Raw genomic sequence first — 21,032 nt, 5'->3', positions numbered from 1 at the left:
ATAGCAAAAGACTTTAAGAATCTGAATGTCCACTAAGAGGAGATTAAACAACTTAGTGCACATCCATGTTATTGGGATGCTATGCAACGAGTGAAAATGATCATTATTTCCTTGTATTTCATGACCAGGAAAGACCTCCACGATGCACTGTTAAGTAGAAAAGGCAGGCTACAAAACGGAACACATATTATAATCTCATTTTTTAAATTGGGTAGATACCCATTGGGAAATAAACATTGTCACGAAAACACATCACAGGCTTAATAGAGGTTACCTTCGGGTGATTATTTCAATTTATTTAATTTGTTTATCTGAATTTTCTATGATAAGTACATATTACTTTTTATAAGAGATAATTTTTTTTAAGGAAATAAATCAGGATAAACATACAAAGACACTCAAAGAATAGACGTAACAAGCAAGGACACAGAATGGGGGTGACCCATGGCCATGGGCACGAGGTCAGAGAGGCTTAAATGCAAGGACTCCAGGCCTGGAGGCACCTGGGGGGACACTGCTCCCCTAATCATCCACTCTCCTTCCCTGTCATCTTCACAACTCCCAGTTACCGCACTAATCGCAGGGTGGGTTGGGCAGGACGGGCTGACCAGGCAGGCTCCCACTGGCCCTCAGTTGAGAGAACTTAAGTCGTCCTTGTCTTTTCCCTCTGTCCCTGCCCGTGGACACCGCCTTTTTCCAGCCAGCCCTATCCCCACTCCAAGCCCTGCCAGTTCCGGCAAGAGCAGCTTAGGATGGTCCCCTGGGCTCTCAGGTTAACTGAGCAATCATCCAACCTAGGAGTAAAAGCCAGCCGGCCAGGAGGCAGGGAGGGGCCACAGTGACCTGGGAGGGTCCCACTGGCCTGGTGCCCTGATGCCCAGCTCCCCAGCATGGGCTCGGCAGACCATCCCAACTCTTCCTTTTACTCCCCCAACAGCTGGGATAAAAAGCTTCCTCCCTCCAAAGACCTCCAGCTCCAGACCAAAGTCAGCCTCTGCACTTGGCGAAGGCTGAAGGATCTGTCCTCCAGAGGCCTTGATATCCTCTAAAGACTCAACTCTAACTTGATTACCTCTTTTAGACAAGCACAGTGGGCAGTGCTCTCGAGTCTCTAGTAGCAAATTAAAACTGCCAGAATCAGAATCTCTGGCTACGGAGAGAACCAGAGCCACGAGGCACAATTTGCTGGATGTTTTGTTTCCCAAGAGAAAGAGTGGAGGGTGGGGGCGGGAATCACTATGGTTAAGTGTTGGAAGGAAGGGGCACTTCAGGCCAGTAAAGGAAATACATATTCAAGAATTGTCTGGAACACTCCTGTTCTAGCATATAAAATTCACATAAATTTTATATGCTACTCCATGATATAGCTATATGTCCTTTTACAAGATTTTTTAAAAAAGATTTTATTTATTTATTTGACAGACAAAGATCACAAGTAGGCAGAGAGGCAGGCAGAGAGAGAGGGGGGAGCAGGCTCCCTGCTGAGCAGAGATCCCGATATGGGGCTCCATCCCAGGACCCTGGGATCATGACCTGAGCCGAAGGCAGAGGCTTAACCCACTGAGCCACCCAGGCGCCCCTTTTTACAAGATTTTTTTAAAAGATTTTATTTATTTATTTGAGACAGAGCGAGCATGAGTGCGGGAAGGAGCAGAGGGAGAAGCAGACTCCCTGCAGAACAGCAGGGAGTCCGAGGTGGGGCTTGATCCCAGGACCCGGAGATCATGACCTGAGCTGAAGGCAGAGGCTCAACTGACTGAGTCACCCAGGTACCCCCTTTTTCAACATTTTTAATGAAAATTTTCAAACACAATGGTTTTCACAGTGAACATGTCCCTATACCCATCACCCAATGTTTACTATTAACATTTTTATTATATTTGCTTTATCATATCTCTCCAATTCTCCATCCTTCTATCAATACATTTATTTTTTTAATGAATCTCACAGTAAATTGCAGACATCAGTGACTTCCCCCTAGTTACTTCAGTATATTTATCTTTAACTCGAGCTCAGTATTGTTTATGGTTTAAAAAAATTTATTTTAAGTAGGTTCTATACCCAATGCAGGACTTGAACTCATGACCCTGAGATCAAGAGTTGCGTGCTCTACGAACTGAGCCAGCCAGGCTCCCCTGTTTTTAGTTTTTTTTTAAAATGAAATCCACAAGCGATGAAACACAGAATCTTAAGTGTGCATTTGCCCAGTTTTCACAAATACATAAACTTCTACACCCCAAGACATAGAATAAGACCTAGAACCCTACCATCATCCCAGAATGTTTCGTTGTGCCCTCCCCTGTCAATACCTGCCCCCAGGCTCTCAGAGGACACCGCTGTTTGGGTTGTTTCCACCATAGGTTAGTTCTACCTGTTCTAGAACTTAATAGATATTGACTCATACAGAATGTACTCTTTTGTGTAAGGCTTATTTCACTCAACATAATGGTTTTGAGTCACCTCTGTTGCTTCATGTACCAGTACATTGTTCTTTTTTTTTTAAATCTAGAGTAATATTCCATTTTATGAATATAGCACTATTACCCATTTTCTTACTGATGGATGTCTGGGTTGTTTCCAGCTTTTTGGCTATTGTGAAGAAGTTGCTATGAACATTCCTGTATAAGTCTTTTTGTGGACATAATTTCATTTCCCTCAGCTCAACACCTAGAAGTGGAATTCCTGGATCATAGGGTTGGTGTATAACTAGTTTTAAAAGAACTGGCTTTTTCTAAAGTGGTTTATTATTTTATATTCCCACTAACAATATATGAGAGTTCTGGTTCTTCCTTATGCTCATTAGCCTTTGATGTGGGTCAGTTTAAAATTTTAGCCATTCTATCACCTATGTAGTAGGATCTTATCGTTTTAATTTGCATTGCCCTGATCATTAATAATATTGTCTTTCATGTGCCTATTATCCATTCGTATATCATCTTTTGTGAAACATCTGTTCAAATCTTTTTTTTTTTTTTTTTGAGTTTGTTTATTTTGACACATAGAGTGCAAGCATGCAAGCAGGGGAAGGAGTAGGCAGAGGGGGAGGGAGAAGCAGCCTCCCCACGGAGCAGGATCGCTTTCCTAAGAAACATTTGTGTTTCCTAGGAAGCCACAAAGATATTCTGTTTTCTTCTAAGAGCTTTATGATTTTAGCCTTTATGCTTGCATCTATGATCTGTCTTGAGTTTCTTACTTCTTGTGTATGGTGTGAAGTAGGAGATAAGGCTCATTTTTTTTTTTTTTCTATTTGGATATCCAGTTATTCTAACCCCATATATGGAAAGGATTTTTCTCTCCCCCTTGGATTCCTTTGGCACCATTGTCAAACATCAAATGACTAAATAAGCGTGGGTCTATTTTCAGCTTTCTGTTCTGCCCCTTGATTTTTTGGTTGATCCTTATAATGGTACCATGCTATGTCAATTAGTGTAGTTTTATATTTAGTCTTGAAGTAAGGTAATGTAAGGCTTCTAACTTCTTTTCAAGATTGCTTTGGATAGTCTTGGTCCTTTGCCTTTCTGCATAAGGTTTAGAATCAGCATGTCAATTTCCCTGATTCTATAAGGCTATGGAGATTATGATTTATGAATTAAATCTGTGAATCAATTGAGGAGAATTAACAGTACTGAGTCTTCTAATCCATGAACATGGTATGTCTCTCCATGTGTTCAGATCCTTTAAAAATTTCCCTCAGGAATGTTTTCTAGTTTTCTTTTTTTTTAAATTTTATTTATTTATTTGACAGAGAGAGAGAGAGAGAGAGAGATCACAAGTAGGCAGAGAGGGGGAAGCAGGCTCCCTGCTGAGCAGGAAGCCTAATGCGGGGCTCGATCCCAGGACCCTGAGATCATGACCTGAGCCAAAGGCAGAGGCTTAATACACTGAGCCACCCAGGTGCCCTCTAGTTTTCAGTGTGTAAATTTTGCATATCTTTGGTTAAATTTATTCTTAAGTATTTTCTGTTTTTTGTTTTTATTGTAAATTGAATTTCTTTTTAAGGGAGGGGAGGTGGAGAGAGAGAGAGAATCTTAAGCAGGCTGCATGCCCAGTGTGGTGCCTGATGTGGAGTTTGATCTTACAACCCTGAGATCATGATCTGAGCCGAAATCAAGAATTGGATGCTTAAATGACTGAGCAACCCAGGCACTCCCTGACTGAATTGTTTTTTAAATTTTACTTTTCAACTATTTACTATTAAAAAATATGGAATGCTTCACAAATTTGATTTCATCCTTGTGCAGGGACCAAGTTAATCTTTATCATTCCTGTTTCAGTATACAGGTTGCCAAAGTCTAAAAACATAATATGATTCACTCCTGTGAGTTTTTAAGATATGCTCCAGGCAAGGAAGTCCCTTCTTTCCTGAGGCTCCTTGTGCTCCTAGCATACGGCCACAGAACCCTACACAGAGCATTATGGGATCTCTGCCCAGAATGCCTTCTCTGGGTCATTATCTGGCTCTCTGAGGTTGGATGCCTACATTCTCCACTGCAAACTCCACACAATCACATCAGCTGGGATTTTGTAAAAATCAGTCCTATCAGTCCTAAAACACAATGGCAAAAAAAAAAAAAAAAAAAAAAATGCTTCCTGAACAAAGACCTGATCTGTTGGCTCATTCCTCACATTCATCCCCGAGTATTACCAGAGAAAGAAAATCCTGTCTCATGGACCTAAGGATAGCCAGAAAGTGAGAAGAGAAGCACATCTGTTAGGCTCTTTAAAATCTATTTCTAACCCCTTGGGTGGGTCACTGTGAGCCTTGAGGAGAAGACAACGCCTTCCTCAAAAGTTGGGTGGCCACAGCCTGCCGGTGCTCTTGGAGCACAACGGAATCCTCTCGTGAGCCTCAGATGAGACTGGCCTGACATGCTTTCTAAGCGAACCGCAGTTTCACACATTCCTCTTTTTTCAGTTGTAGTGAAATACACATATCATAAAATGGACTGTTTTAACAACTTTTAAAAAATATATTTTTTTAATATTTTATTTATTTGACAGAGAGAAATCACAACTAGGCAGAGAGGCAGGCAGAGAGAGGAGGAAGCAGGCTCCCTGCGGAGCAGAGAGCCCGATGTGGGGCTCGATCCCAGGACCCTGGGATCATGACCTGAGCCGAAGGCAGAGGCTTTAACCCACTGAGCCACCCAGGCGCCCCAAATATTTTTTTTTATTTATTTGACAGAGAGTCAGCGAGAGAGGGAGCACAAGCAGGGGGAGTGGAAGAGGGAGAAGCAGGCTTCCTGGTGAGCAGGGAGCCCGATGCGGGGCTCGATCCCAGGACCCCGGGATCATGACCCGAGCCTAAGACAGATGCCCAATGGCTAAGCCACTCAGGTGCCCCTGCTTTAACAATTTTAACGTGAGCAGTTGAGCAGCGTGAAGTGAGTACATTCACAACGTTGTGCAAACACCACCCCCATCCATCTCCAAGACTGTCTCTCGTCCCATATCACAGTTGATCTGAGAATATTTTCCATCTGACCCATGCTTTTGAAGAATGAGCTAAAAGAAGATTCCCCAGCTCCTTCCCTCCTTAACCACTAGGCAGCCCTGGGACTCACAATGGGATAGAAATCCTTTGTCCCAGCAGCTACCGTCCTGTCCGGGCCTCACTGGCTCAGCCCAGCCCAGGTCCTCCCTCCTGAAGGGGTGGGGTGTGTGGATTCCTGGCCGGCGGGGCCTCCACATCAGCTTTCACCTTCCTCTCTGGTCTGGCCTTGGATCCATGAGGGAGATTGCCGTCCTGCCCACCCCCCTAACTTGTCTGCGGTTTCTGTCTCTTCCCGTCCTTCCATCCGCCAGGCCCCCCCGGTCTTCCTGAGCTTCTCCAAGCCCCCGCCAAGTGTAGGGAGGGGAATTTGGGACCCTTCCTCGAAGCTGAGGCTAACCTCCTATGGGCGGAGCCTGAGGCTGGTGATCATTCTCCCAGAACTGCCCTAATATGTGCGACAGACTCAGGCTCTGGGCAGTATAACTGACTTCAGAGAAGTTCGATTCTAGAAGGAGTTTCAGCCCGCTCACTGGCCCCAGGATTGCTGCATCAGCTCCATCTCCCAGTGGGCTTCTGTGAGGAGCCCGGGCTTCCTTCCCAGGGCACCTTCCTTTCATCCTTGGGTTCTCACATCAGTGAATGGACCCAGTGTTCCAAACCATTTCCACAGGACCAGTGTGAAGGATTTCTGAGCCCTGTGCAGGCCTGATAAGGCAGGCCTGGGCCATGCCTCACTGGCTTCAGCCACAGCTTGGTTTTCTCAGCCAGAAAACAGGGTCAGTCCCACAGACTCTGGGATCGCGCTGGCCTCAGACCCAGTTTCCCAGGGAACACTGCTGTGGTAGGAGTAGACATGAGGTTTGAACAAGAGATTGGGGTCCCAGGCCTGTGGCGAGCAGGGGTCAGAGAGACGACAGGGCAGGGGTGAAGCGAGGACCACCCGGCCTGCATCCCCCACTCCACCACACGTCTGAACCACAGCCCAGCCCCTCCAGTAAGTAGAGGGACCACTCCGTGAGCTGCGTGACATCTAGCACCTTACTTAGCTTTTCTGAACTGTTAAAATGGAGACTTAAAAACATACTTACCTAGAAAGGGTTTGGCAGATTAAATGTGAGTGTTCCTAGTGTGAAGCCAGGCACACAGAAAGTGTATGATAAACATTTTCCTTTCTGCTTTCTTCCCCCTCATGGCTTTACTCACATAGCCCTGGCTCTGTCAGGGAAGCTAGGCAAGGGGGCAGTTTCCAGAAGGGTCAGGAAAGCCATCGTTTATCCTTCATGCCCAGGAAGACCACCACGAATGCACGGCTTCCCCCGAGACCCCCAGGAGCACTGGGGCCCTGAGCAGAATGGAGAGTTGAGCAAATGACCGCTGTGGCCGCGAACCAAGTTCCGCAGAAAACCCACCCCTTGTCCAGACCCACCAAGGACACACACTCTTCATGTCATTGCCAGTCAAAATTTCCAGACTTGAGACCTCAAGGCTCCATGTCTGATGGGAGCAGGAGTGGTCAGTGTGGGGGGTGGCCAGCAGAGGAAAGACATTTTTATCATCATTACCCTCAAGTAGGACCCAGAGTCTCAGAACTGGGGGGGGGAGTTTAGTGACATAGCCCGGCACCCCACTGCCACCCAATTCAGCTAGAGAATCTTTGGGGGCGGTGGGTAGGGCCAGCTTTGGATGGTTTTTTATTTTTTTTTTTAATTTTATATATTTTTATTAACATATAATGTATTATTAGCCCCAGGCGTACAGGTCTGTGAATCGCCAGGTTTGGATGGTTTTTTAAAGTCCTCAGGTATTTCTAATGTGTAACCAGGGTTAAGAACTTCTGGTTTAGTCCAACCTCCTTGCTGTAGAGATAAAAACACATGGGGGGAGGGGTGCCAGGGTGGCTCGGTTGTCCTGATCTCGGCTCGGGTCATCATCTCAGGGTTGTGGGATCAGACCCCACGTCACGTTCACACGCTGGCCTGGGCATGGAGCCTGCTTAAGATTCTCTCTCCCTCTCTCTGAAGAAACAAACAAAAAACAAAACCCACACACAGGGGGAGAAACCCCCAGAAAGGCTGAAAGAAAATATTTAAAGCGAAAGAATTTAGTTCAGAGTAGTTGCGCTAAGAGGGAAGCTATTATGATTTCATTATTTCTGCTATTGCTCTAGACAAGGCTGGCTTCACTGATGCGTGCCTTGGACGGTCACACGGGCCCCTCATGATTAGAAGGGCCCTGTGCTTGGTTTAATGCTCTGCTGTTTTGAAATTTTGAATTTTTTTAATAAGGGGTCCTACATTTTCACTTTGTACTGGGTCCTGCTGGTCCTTGGGTCTACATCACACAGTTTTTGTTTTTTCTTTCTTTCTTTTAAGATTTTATTTATTTGAGAGAGCAAGAGAGAGCACAAGCAGGGGGGAGCAGCAGGCAGAGGCAGAGGGAGAAGCAGCCTCCCTGCTGAGGACTCTGGGATCATGACTTGAGCCAAAGGCAGATGCTTAACTGACTGAGCCACCCAGGAACCCCAATCACACAGTTCTTAAAAGCAAAGTGGATTATCATCCCATTAGAGAAAGATGAAGAACACAGGGCTGAGAGAGGCTTGCTGGTTGTGGGGGGCTGGCCCTGGTCTCCCTTCCCCAGACCACCCTGTCGGGGGAGGAGGCTGTCCTTGGATCTCCTGGGGGGAAGCAGTATAAGAGTTTCAGTGCTCCCTCTAACTAGCTGTGCAAGACAGTCTGAGCCTCAGTTTCCCCAGAAAAAGGGAAGAAATAATGTCTGCCTTGCAGGATTACTGTGAGGAGTGCCCCGAACCACTACCATCCCTCCAGATGCTAGAAATACGTGAATGACTTCCCTGGTCTTTACAGGAACACAGAACACATCGTGCCCCAAAAGAATGGGACCCATATGCTCCAGGTGCAGCCTTGTCAGCCACCCCAAGGTCCTTTCTTCTCCCTGAGAGGCCCAATGACAGTCAGTTCCCAGACTTCTGCTCTTCTCACCCAGAGGAAGGACAAGCAGTTCTGGGGAAAGCTTTCATTCTGCCACGGGGCACGCAGGCTTGGGAGTCCCTAGTGAAGGGTTGCGGCTACTGCCCTCTAGTGGTAGTATTGCGGCTTCTGCACAAATTCCCACCCCGGGAAATCTTGATAACACACTACATTTCAATTACAAAAATAATTTATTGCTACCCTGCTAGGCACTAGGGATACATAGACAAATAAAGCACAGTTCCTACCCTTTAAGAACTTACAGTTTAGAAAGTAAAGTGAACTCTTGGGGCGCCTGGGCGGCTCAGTGGGTGAAGCTTCTGTCCCTGGCTCAGGTCACCATCTAAGCGTTGGGCTCCCAGCTCAGCAGGGAGTCTGCTTCTCCCTCTGCCCCTTCTCCTGGTCATGCTCCCTCTCTCTCTCTCTCTCAAAAACATAAATAAAATCTGGAAAAGAAAAAGAAAGTAAAGCGAACTCTTAAAGAGCCAGAATAGAGTGTAATGTGTAAGTTATAATAAAAAAGCCTCCTGACTTCCGATTCCAGACAAAATGGGTTTAGACATAGTTACTCCTATTTTTCCCACTAAGTAAAGCTAAAACCCCTGGACAGTCTGTGTAAACAGTTATGGGAAGACTCTTTGAGGCTGAGAGAAGAGGCAGATTTGCTAGCGACCTTGAGACGCCAAGAATGACATGGCAGTGAGTTTCTCGGGTTTTCTTTTGCCCTTTTATATCTGACTGGATCCCGGAGAAGCTCGAGTCCTAGTACCTCATTGGCTGCAGCCCACAAAAAGCCCCGAGAGAGAAAAAAAAAAAAAAAAAAAAAAAAAGCCCCGAGAAGTCTGCTTTCTCTAGTCAAAAGACAGGACAGGGGCAGACAAGACAGAAAACTTGGAAACATTAATTACTCCAGTCCAGTCAAATTCAAACAAACAAACAAACAAACAAAAGCCTGAAACAAATGATATCCCAGCCCCGTCAGCCAAGACTGAGTGGGAGCCTATACTTACCCCGTGCCAGGCATAAGCAGGCAGGGGAGGTCCCTGAGGGAACCTCGACTTCCAAATCCATCCATTGGGAACAAGATGCCCTCCCTGCCCTGCTTGGGTTATGTCAAAGGAGGCACAGGGGAAAACAGGACGCCCCCCCCCACCCCATAACGCAGTTCCCCCACCTGGGGTGTCAGCGGAGGAGGCCACAGAGTGTGTGTGGGGAAGCATTTTTCAAGTGATGGGAAAAAACAAACAAACAAAAAGAACTGTCAACCCAGGATTCTGTATCTGGTGAATGTCCTTCAGGAATAAAGGGAAAATAAAGACGCTCTCAGATGAAGGAAAATTAAGGAATTTACTGCAAGCAGATTTACTCTAAAAGAGTGGCTAATGGAAGTTGTTAAAAGGAAAAAATGGATAGAAGAAGGAATCTGAGAACATTAGGAAGAAAGAAAGAACAATGGAAAGAGGAAAAGTATGGGTAAATACTTTTTTAAAAAGCTTTACTTCTCTTTTTATAAGTTTAGTTTGATGGTTTAGGCAAAAATGATAACTAGTGTGGTTATCAATATTTGCAAAGGAAATAGTTAAGACAATTTTAAGTGAGGGAGGGTAAGGGACTCAAAAAGAGGTAATATTTCCATACCATATTATAATTACACTTCACTGGACAGTGGTAAGCTATATGTACATATTGTAATACTCATTTAAAACACTAAAAAATCTAGACAAAGAAATACACTAACAAACAAAATTTAAATCAAAATTTAATTTAAAAAATGTTCAACTGGGTGGCTCAGTGGGTTAAAGCCTCTCCGTTCAGCTCAAGTCATGATCCAGGGAGACTTCTTTCCCCTCTCTCTCTGCCTGCCTCTCTGCCTACTTGTGATCCCTCTCTGTCAAATAAATAAACAAAATCTTTAAAAAAAAATGTTCAACTGGGGCACCTGGGTGGCTCAGTCAGTTAAATGTCTACCTTCCACTCACGTCATAATCCCAGGGTCCTGGGATCAAGACCCTCGTCAGGCTCCCTGCTCGGAGGCAAGTCTGTTTCTACCATTCTCTCCCTCTGTGATCTCTCTCACTCTTATTCTCTCTCAAATAAATAAATAAAGTCCTTAAAAAAATTAAATTATCGTGACGGAAGTGGGGGGGCAACAAAAAACCAAACACCAAAAACGAAAACCAAACAAAAAAACCTCACAGACAAAAAAATACAATGGCAGACTTAAGCCCTAATATATTACACACAGATAGTTTAAATACATCAGTTAAAGGATAGACACTGGCGAAACAGATTTTTTTAAATGACTCAATTATTTGTCATGTAAAGGAACTCCCTTCAAATATAATGATATAGATAGGCTGACAGAAAAAGAATGAAACCAGATATACTATGCAAACACTCATCAGAGAAAGCAAGAGAGCTATATTAGTAGCAGACAAAGTGTTTCAGAGCAAAGAAAATCACATTATATAGAGAGAAATACATAGTGATAGAAGGGTCAGTTCACTAAGAAGACATCCCAATTCTAAATGCGTAAGCACCAAACAACAGAGATGCAAAATACATAAAGCAAAACAATGATAGAACTGAACGGAGAAATAGACTTATCCACAATTAGAGTTGAAGACTTCAACATCTCCCTCTCAACAAGTGATAGAACAGCTAGACAGAAAGCACAGATACAGAAGAACTCAGAAACGCGACTAACCACCAGTATCGAATTGGTATTTCAGAACACTCCACTCAACAGTGGCAGAATATACATTGTTTTCAAGTGCTCAAGGAGCATATATGAAGATAGATCATATCCTGGTCCATAAAATAAACCTCAATGAATTTAAAAGAATTGAAATCATACAGAGTGTGTCCACCAAATCAATGGGATCAAATAGAAATCAAAAATAGAAAGATAACAGGGAATCTGCAAACAATGGGAAACTGAACAACACACTTAAATTAATCCATGGGTCAAAGAGGTATTCTCAAGAGAAATTTAAAAATATGCAGATATGTGGAAAAAAATATATAAGGTGTCCAAATTTGTGAGACACACAGCTGTGCTGAGAAAATTTATGGCACTAAATGCGTATCTTAGGAAAGAGGAAAACTCTCACCTCAGTAATCTACATTCTCACTTAAGGAATCTAGAAAAAGAAGAGCAAAATAAACCTAAAGCAAAACGAAGGAAGAGAGGGGTGCCTGGGTGGCTCAGTGGGTTAAAGCCTCTGCCTTCGGCTCAGGCCCTGATCTCAGGGTCCTGGGATCCAGCATCAGGATCTCTGCTCAGGAGGGAGCCTGCTTCCTCTTCTCTCTCTGCCTACTTGTGATCTCTGTCTCTGTCAAATAAATAAATAAAATCTTTTTAAAAAATGAAGGAAGAGAAAAAGAGCAGAAATCAATGAAACTGAAAACAAACAAAAATCAATGAAACGAGCTCATTCTTTGAAAAGATCAATAAAACTGATAAAACTCTAGTTAGACTGATATTAAAAAAAGAGAGAGAAAACAAATTACCAATATAAAGAATGAAACAGAGGTTTCACTGCAGACCCTGCAGACGGGCGGAGTCCTGCGCTGAACCCACAGCTTTTACCAAGCCTCCCAATGTCTTCTTCATCATCTGAATTTTAACTCCCTGACAGCTCTGTGTATCCCCTAAAGGGGACCTTGACCCACGGTTCCCCCTTTCCTTGACCTTCCTACAGTATACCATAAACAAACTCCCCCTTTGTCCTCAGACTCTACCGTGAATATCCCTTTAACTTCTTGCCCTTTCGGAAATCTGGCTGCTTCTGTTTGCAACAGGAAATACTTTTTAGTCATTAAATATTATTCCTCCCCCCTCCAACTATGAAACAAAGCAATACAGAATTATAGAAAATTTAGAAAAGTGTTATATACTTTTTTAAAAAAATCAGCATAATGTCATCACCATCACAGACAACTTTCCATCCAGTTTTAACAGTTTAAAAATATACACATAGGGGCACCTGGATGGCTCAGTGGGTTAAGCCTCTGCCTTCAGCTCAGGTCATGATCTCAGGGTCCTGGGATCGAGCCCCATGTCGGGCTCTCCGCTCAGCGGGGAGCCTGCTTCCCCCTCTCTCTCTGCCTGCCTCTCTGCCTACTTGTGATCTCTGTCAAATAAATAAGTAAAAACCTTTAAAAATATATATATATATACACATAAAAAAGTCGGCGGTTCTCACTGTTTCGTGGTCCTTTTTTCATCTTGTGTTACCTATAACACCCTTTAGGGTGTACTATACTTTAGTCATTCGCACTTGCGCTGTTTTCCAGTTTTTCTCAAGTCAGATAACTATGATGTACGTACACGTCTTTTATTTGGATCTAGTCACCTTCTTCAGAGAAACTCCTTGAAATTATTGGGGAGGGCGCCTAGGTGGCTCAGTAGGTTAAGGCCTCTGCCTTCCGCTCGAGGTCATGATCTCAGGGTCCTGGGATCGAACCCCACATCGGGCTCTCTGCTCAGCGAGAAGACTGCTTCCCCCTCTCTTTCTGCCTGCCTCTCCGCCTGCTTGTGATCTCTGTCAAATAAATAAATAAATAAAATCCTTAAAAAATTAGATTATTGGGAAAAAGAGGTGAACTTTTTATTATCATTTATTATTTTTCTTAAATTACAGAAAACGAAAGTCTTCACCATCGGATTCTACCCCATGGACAGTCGAGGGTGGCTTCATTCCAGTTTGAGTAAGACCATCCCCAACAACCTCCCAGTACCAAGTTTGCAGTCTTAGTAAACACCTCCCAGCAGCCCGCACCCACGCCTGCGCACAATCGCCCCAACGCAGGCCTCGAGCCCAAAAGGGAAACTTAAGGACACGCCCCCGAAGCGCAACCTCTTTAAATTTTAAAACGAAGGCCCAAGCCAATGAATGTTAAGTTTCCCCCAGAACACGGAGCCCCGCTCAGAGCCACGCCCTCCACCAATCAGGCAGCGAGCTTCTCCGCCTCCCTTCCAATCAGCGCCAAGAATGGAAGTTACTCACGTAAGCGACGTAAGGCAAGCGACCAATAGGAGCTGAATTTGGGGGACCAACTCCGCCAATGGCAGGGGCACTTGGAGAGCGCGGGAGCTTTTGCATGAGAGCTCCTGAGGGAAGAGGTGAATGGCGCTGGTTGTCTGAAGAAGCTAGGGTCGAGCGGAGAGCTGCGCGGGCCCGGGCCGGAGCCCCGGGGCGGCGGCGCGACCGACATGGCTTGCTGTCACAACGTTATGCTGCTGCTGGACACCGCGGGCGGTGCCGCGGGCCGGAGTCCGGTCCGACGGGCCGCCCTGCGCCTCCTCACCTACCTGAGTTGCCGATTCGGCCTGGCCAGGGTCCGCTGGGCCTTCAAGTTCTTTGACTCTGAGGGGGCGCGGAGCCGGCCGTCCCGCGTGTCTGACTTCCGCGAACTGGGGGCCCGCTCCTGGGAGGACTTCGAGGAGGAGCTGGACGCCAGGCTCGGGGACGGCGCCCACGGCGCCCACCTGCCGGGCCCGGCGCCCCGGGCCAGCCACACGCACAGCGCCCTGATGGAGACGCTGCTGGACTACCAGTGGGACCGGCCCGAGATCACGTCGCCCACGAAGCCGATCCTGCGCAGCAGCGGGAGGAGACTGCTGGACGTGGAGGGCGAGGCCAAGGAGGCCGAGGCCGCGCTCGGGGGCTTTGGGAACGCGGTCTTCCTGCTGGCCTCCTGTCCGCATTCGCAGAGGGAGCTGCTGCAGTTCGTGTCCGGCTTCGAGGCGCAGGCCCAGCGCCTGCCGCCTCCCCCGAAGCAGGTGATGGAGAAGTTGCTGCCCAGGAGGGTCCAGGAGGTCATGATCGCCCGAAAAATCACCTTGTACTGGCTGGATACCACCGAGGGGCCGAAGGTAAGTCCGCGGGAGCTCGCACGGGGCGCACCGTGTCCCGCCGGCGGAACAGAACCTGGCAGCGTCTGCAGAGCAGCCTGGGGACCCAGAGCGAGACTAGCACCACCGGCACGGGTCCCTGTAGAAGGGAAGTCCCGGGGTCGCAAACTGCGACGACAGGTAGGTCCTTGGTACACACTAAGGTAAGCGTGTGAGGCCTTTCACAATTTGCCTCCCCAGGTGCTGTTTTTCCTACACAGGACGAATACTCAGCATATGGAAGCATCGTCTAGTCGGTCAACAAACCTTGACTGCGTGTTCGAAGTCACCGGTCACCCCGAATGGCAGGGCTCACTCTTCTGTGCCAGTCCCGACTTCTAACGCCTTGTCCCGTGTCCACTACTCAAGTCTCCACTTCCGAATGTCCCCGCACTTCTGTGACACTCCCCCTGTCCCCATTATGTCTTCCAGTAGTGCGAGTCTCTCACCGTCCATCTAGTCTACAAATACCTCAAAGGCTTTGTATCCCCTGAAGATGCATATTGAACATTATGCCAGTTTAGTAACTATTTGTTGACTAAAGGAATAAATTTAGATGCTTATAGTCACAAATGGCTCATTTAGATTTTTGTTAGACAGTGGGACCCCCTGCTCCTGTTAAGAACCCCGAGATAAATTTGTGTTGTTTTTAAGGTTTTATTTATTTATTTGAAAGTGAGAATGAGTGGGGGGAGGGGCAGAGGGAGAAGCAGACTCCCTGCAGAGCAGGGTGCCCTCCTCCTCCGGCTCGATCCCAGGTCCCTGAGATCATGACCTGAGCCGAAGGCAGAGACTGAGCCACCCAGGCCCACAATAAGTACTTTGCCCCTTGCCGTTTTTCCTCCTGTCGCCTTCATTTAATTAACAAATAGTCATTGAGAAGCCATTGCATTGAGTGCCTACTACACTGTTAAAGTTGCAGAAAGTGTGGTGGCCAGCTGGGGTGGTTTACCTTCCAGTGAGGAACATATATTAAACAGATAAGAACAAACAGGTGAGCAACAGGAGGTAGAAGGGTGCGGAGGGAGTTTCATGAGCGGGAGAGGTAAAGGAGGAGGAACAGGAAGGTTGGGAGAGAACATTCCAGACAAAGAGCAGGTATAAAGATTTGAAATGGAGGGCGCCTGGGTGGCTCAGTGGGTTAAAGCCTCTGCCTTCTGCTCAGGTTATGATCTCAGGGTCCTGGGGTGGAGCCCTGCATCGGGCTCTCTGCTCGGCAGGGAGCCTGTTTCCTCTCTCTCCCTCTCTGCCTGCCTCTCTGCCTACTTGTGATCTCTGTCAAATAAATAAAATCTTTAAAAAAACAAACAAACAAAAGATTTGAAATGGAAAGGAGCTTAGTTTGTTTCAGAAAGCACATGTCTGTAGGGCCTAGGTAGTCGAAGTGCAGATTTTCTTCTCATTGATGGGCAGTGGCTTAACCAGATGAAAGATGTGATTCCACTTACTGGAAACACATGTGGCTAAACTAGGAGTGGGTTAAATTGCAAGATTACAAATGGAAAATGAGCACGTACTTAGGGAACGATAAACGTTAAAATCTCCAATGTGCTTTCACATACAAAGCCCCAAAAAGACAAGGTAAATGCAAAATAAGGCAGCAGTGGCTTGTCAGAGAAAAGGAAAGAACAAAGGTGTTTAAGGGCCTTTGATGGAGAAAACGGAATCCTAGAACTTAAAATTTGTTAAGGCAGCAAATCATGTGTTGGACATAGTACACAGCACATGACTGCGTGATTTGGGGTAATGGATACCAAATCACACCAAAGACTTCATTCTGGAATTATATCAAATACTGGCTAGAAATAAATCTTAGCATATGGGGCTTGGAGAGTCTTCTTTTCTTCTTTTTGGAATAGCATTTCCATAAGTAGATTGACGGTGTCTTTTTAAAGATCTCTTCCAGTTCTGACATTCTGCCATTTGAGGGGATGGGTTTTCTCTGAGGTTTCCCTTCTCACGTCTGCTATGTTGTTTACCCTAAGAAAATGCCCATCAAACAAGCTTCTCTGGAATTTTTTTTTTTTCTGGTGAAGATTCATTTTTTTCCTGTTCAAAAAGCCTCTTCCCCACCACACTCTGGAGACAAAGGGGAGTTTTACGTTAGTCCCTGGAGAGCTCTCACTACAGGGGTAGAGAGAAGGGAAAGAGAGGTCCTGTCCTGCTGAGCTCACAGTCTGAGAGACAGAAGTGGAAGAAACAGAACCTGGACCCACAGACTGGGGGAGGAGGGATCCAAGCACAGAACTCTTACAGGACAGAAGGGAGCACAGGAGACCACTGGGTGCTTTTGACTTTGTACCTCTGATTTATTCAGCACGTACATATTCCATACCTGCTGGGTGCTGGGTGTACCATCAGTGAACCAGACAGATGTAGTGCCTGCTCTCGTGGAGTTTAGTCTTTTTTTCCCCAAGATTTACTTTCCTTTTTTAAGTAATCTCTACAAATCTCTACACCCAATGTGAAACTCGAACTTAACCCTGATATCAAGAGTCCCATGCTCTACTGATGGAGCCAAGCAGGTGCCCCTGAATTTATAGTCTTGTGGACGTTTATAAATCTCCAGATTTGAAATTATCACTAAAACTCATCTCTCAATCTGTTACATGCATAAAAATGAAAAATGTAACCATACTCTACATAGTGATTGTGGGTTTTGTTTTGTTTTGTTTTTTGTGATTGTGTTTTTTTTAATCATGCATATATTCTCACCAAAAGTTGATGTCTTTTTCAGCTCTTATTAAAGCTTTACCTTTCAGGCACCTGGGTGGCTCAGATGGTTAAGCATCTGCCTTTGGCTCAGGTTATGATCCCAGAGTCCTGGGATTAAGTCCCGCATTGGGGTCCCTGCTTCTCAGGGAGCCTGCTTCTGCCTCTGCCTCTCTCTCCCTCTCTCCCTCTATCTCTCATGAATAAATAAATAAATAAATTCTTTAAAAAAAAATAAAAAAGCTTTACATTTCAATTGATAAGCAGTTTTTTTTTCCCTAGCTGTCCTCTAGCCAGAATATCTAACAATTTCAACAAATTTTTTGTTTCCCTTTGGCAGAAAATCCTAATCAGGATCTATGGTATATGAACTATAGCTTACCATTCTCCCCCATAGCGGTGAACACAGGCATGGACATATAGATGGTAACAGCAAATATTAATTAATGGATTAATTTCCAAACTGGCATGCATAACTGGAACAAAAAGTTTATAATATAGTGTTTGTCTTCACTATATTTTCCCCTTGTGCTCTGATATTTTCTATTCTGGTTTTTTTTGATGCTGATCACGAGCCAGTCAGTTGATCCATCAAAGGATCCATCTGAGTCCGCCAAAGGGTCATGACCCTCATTTTAAAAGCACTCTCCAAGATGGTTCTTGGTTCTTGGAGTAGTCCTCGCTTTGCTGTGACCTTGGGTACTCTTATGGCCCTTTTTGAACTTGAGTATATGAAGTTTGGAGATGACCAGGAAGACCTCACATCCCATAGCAATTTATGATCTCCGGTTAAGTCCCGTGGGGTAAGCAAACCAGCAGGGTAACTGTATTTTGGGGTAGGCGCTCTCCTGTCACGTTCCTATACTGTTTGAATATTGTCATGTCATACTGTGATGCTGAGCTGCATATTTCATGTTGCTGTGGTTTTACTTACTCTACCCCCAACTTTAAGATTCTAGAAGACAGAGATTAAGTCTTACTAATCCATGGCATCTAAAGGTTGAACGAACAGTTGTTTATGTGAGGAAATAAAGACTGGCTTTTACAGAGAAAGCAGGATTTGAGCTAGATTACCCAAGTTGGAGAAGAAGGGGGAAAGCACAGGAAACAGAATGAACCAAAGCATGGAAGATAAAATACAGCGTGTTCTGGAAACAGTGGATGGTTCAGTGTGCCTGGAAGGTAGTGGTGGGCGAGGGAAAGCTAATGTGTTTGGAAAGGTTGCTTAGGGCTGGGCTAAGCCCAAGACTTGCTCTACCATGGAGGCAGTGGAAGTCCTTGAAAGCTTTTAGAGAAGTAGCACGATCAGATCCATGATCTGGGAGAATGCTGAGAGCAACATGAGAGGCCGGACCCAGGAGGGAGAGGCTGTGCAGTGAGTCCAGGCAAGAGATGACAAGGGCTGTGGTAAGAGCAGGCTGCGTGGTGACGAGATACTGGCCGTTGGTTTGTGGCTTAATAAATACCGTAATCGAGTAATTTGATCCTTTAATGTAGATGTCAGCTTTTCTTTCTCCCACTCCCGTCAAACTTGATTCATGGATGCTTCATTTATAGCCCCCTGCGTTTCTTTGTCATTTTTGCTTTAGTTGTGGGACTCCCCGGACCACCTCGGGTACTGGGCCGTGTGTGAACTGCTCCACGTTGTTGGCGGCACGATCTTACCATCCGAAACTTTCAGCCGGGACTGTACTAAAGCTGGGGAAATGCTACTTGGTAGTGAAAAAAAGCTGGCGAGTCAATCTGCCCCGCCTTCCTGGATTTCAACTCTGCCACCTGATGCCACTTTGAACTGTTTGCTCTATAATTCTGCCTACGAAGCCTCCTTTCCACGGACGGAAGGAACGTTATTTCTCCCTGTTGAAGGTAAGCAAATACTCTCTTGGGGAGTGTTATGGTCTCAGGTACATTGATTTCTTCCAGGCAAGCCTGTGCTTTTCACTTTCGATTTTCCAACAGCCTAGGCGCTCGATTAATGCTTGTAATTAAAAGGTGTCTGTGCAGAGTGCCTGGGTGGCTCCGTTGGGTGGAGCGACTGCCTTCGGCTCAGGTCATGATCCTGGAGTCCTGGGATCGAGTCCCGCATCGGGCTCCCAGCTCCATGGGGAGTCTGCTTCTCCCTCTGACCTTCTCCCCTCTCATGCTCTCTTACTCTCTGTCTTTCTCAAATAAATAAATAAAATCTTAAAAAAAAAAAAAGGTATCTGTGCAGAATCAGGTAGCACGGGGAAGTGTTAAACACGGACACCGGGTAACTGCCAGCTCCCCTTTAAAAAGAATAGTGAGTGATTTTTAAAGAATTTCCCAGCTGTTGAAAAGAAGGATAATACTGTTCAGGTGCCCACGCAAAGGGGTGGTAAGATTTCCCGCCTCATAGAAGAACTAATAAATGGAAGGCCATAATAAATGGATGCAATGATTGAGAGAAGGAATAACAAATTTGTCACCCGCCTCTGAAAATGGTGCTTTTTTTTACCAGGAAGAGCCAGCATGTTAGACTCCTCAGAAGTTCACTGCATGATCTGCTATATAGTGACTCTCACATCTGAATCCTGTATCCACACAGAAGTCCTACTCTGTAGAGATGGAAACATAAAACTATGTTACATACATTGTGTGCAGTTTAAGGAAATTTCAAGAGTAGTTTTTTTTTTAAGATTTTATTTATTTATTTGACAGATCACAAGTAGGCAGAGAGGCACCCATAGAGAGAGGGGGAAGCAGGCTCCCCGCCGAGCAGAGAGCCTGAGGCGGTCTCGATCCCAGGACCCTGAGATCATGACCTGAGCCGAAGGCAGAGACTCAACCCATTGAGCCACCCAGGCGCCCCAAGAGTAGTTTTATTTCAGTAGTTTTGTCATACATAATCTTTAGAATTCAACATTCTCCTATGATGGGATATCCTCTATTTTACGGATATAAGCTATGTTGTCTTTTTTTGTAAGTCTTGAGTATTGCTTCAGTACTTCTAAGGCATGATTATTTCTAAGGCATGAGAATTTCTGACACTCAGTTGGACCCTTGTGATTCTGTTCATATGTAGCTCTTCCTGTAGAACGAAACGCACTCGCTCTGCTAGCCTGTCGGCAGTGGGATGAGGACTGAACCGTGAAGGGACAATACCAGTACCACACTGACAATCTCATTTTTTTTTCTTCTTGCTATTAAATCTATTTTTAGTAACGATGACATTAGAATTTTAATATTCCTTATCTCTAACAGGCAAAGAGACTCAAGAAACATGGACAGTCACCCTAGAGCCCCTGGCCATGCATCAGAGACATTTCCAGAAAGCAGTCAGAATTTTTCTGAAAGGCACGGCAAGCCAGTGGTCTCTCCCAGCGAGCAGCACTTTGGGCACCGAGAGCTGGATGCTACAAAGTCCGGAGAACAGGTCAACTCAGAGGGTGTTATTCCAGCAGCTGGTAAGCAGGCTGACTGCTGAAGAGTTATACCTGGTAGGTACCTGGCGCATGCTCAGTCCCTCTTGTCTGAAACCACACTGGTGAGGTGAAATTCGTGTGTTTATGAAGTGCCGAGGAATGTTCTACACGGCGTGGTTTCAGTGACACATGTAGCATCACGACAGTGCTCTTTAGTGACGAAACAGTTTATAAAACTGCTTGTACCTTGATCCCGATTAAGTTAAATTATAGTCACATGGGGAAAAAAGGCAGTGGGCCGAATGGAATATAAGTATTAATTTAGGGTGGTGAAGTAATGCCTGGTTTCTAGTTATTTTGTAAGCATTCTGTTATATATTTATTAACTTTATATAATCAATATCATTTTTTAAAAGCCCTGCACTGTAACTTTAGATTGTAATAGTGTTCAGTAGTTACACAAAATTAGAAATGTCTTCTGAAAAATACATATTTATCCAGATTTGATTGAAAGGTGATGGTTATTTTTAAACGATGAGCACATTTCTCACCTC

At 45.3% G+C, this 21,032-nt stretch overlaps 1 protein-coding gene and 1 pseudogene across 2 annotated transcripts in view; one reads left to right on the top strand and one right to left on the bottom strand.

Annotated features, from left to right (window-relative positions):
* Positions 1-4,197: 4,197 nt before the first annotated feature.
* LOC123945373 lies at positions 4,198-4,294 on the bottom strand (annotated as a pseudogene).
* A 9,344-nt stretch (positions 4,295-13,638) lies between these two features.
* The window catches only part of TICRR (TOPBP1 interacting checkpoint and replication regulator), a 41,899-nt gene continuing 34,505 nt past the window's right edge, over positions 13,639-21,032 (top strand). For both annotated transcript variants that reach the window (XM_046009882.1, XM_046009881.1), the window contains exons 1-3: positions 13,639-14,365; positions 18,685-18,961; positions 20,318-20,553. In XM_046009882.1, the coding sequence (XP_045865838.1) occupies positions 13,703-14,365; positions 18,685-18,961; positions 20,318-20,553 (1,176 nt within the window). In that variant the 5' untranslated portion in view covers positions 13,639-13,702. The remainder of the gene's footprint in view (positions 14,366-18,684; positions 18,962-20,317; positions 20,554-21,032) is intronic.

The sequence above is a fragment of the Meles meles genome, chromosome 6 (genome assembly GCF_922984935.1).
Source record: "Meles meles chromosome 6, mMelMel3.1 paternal haplotype, whole genome shotgun sequence".
Classification (NCBI taxonomy): domain Eukaryota; kingdom Metazoa; phylum Chordata; class Mammalia; order Carnivora; family Mustelidae; genus Meles; species Meles meles.
The sequence above is the reverse complement of the archived record's forward strand: the minus strand, read 5'-3'. Positions and strand labels throughout refer to the sequence as shown.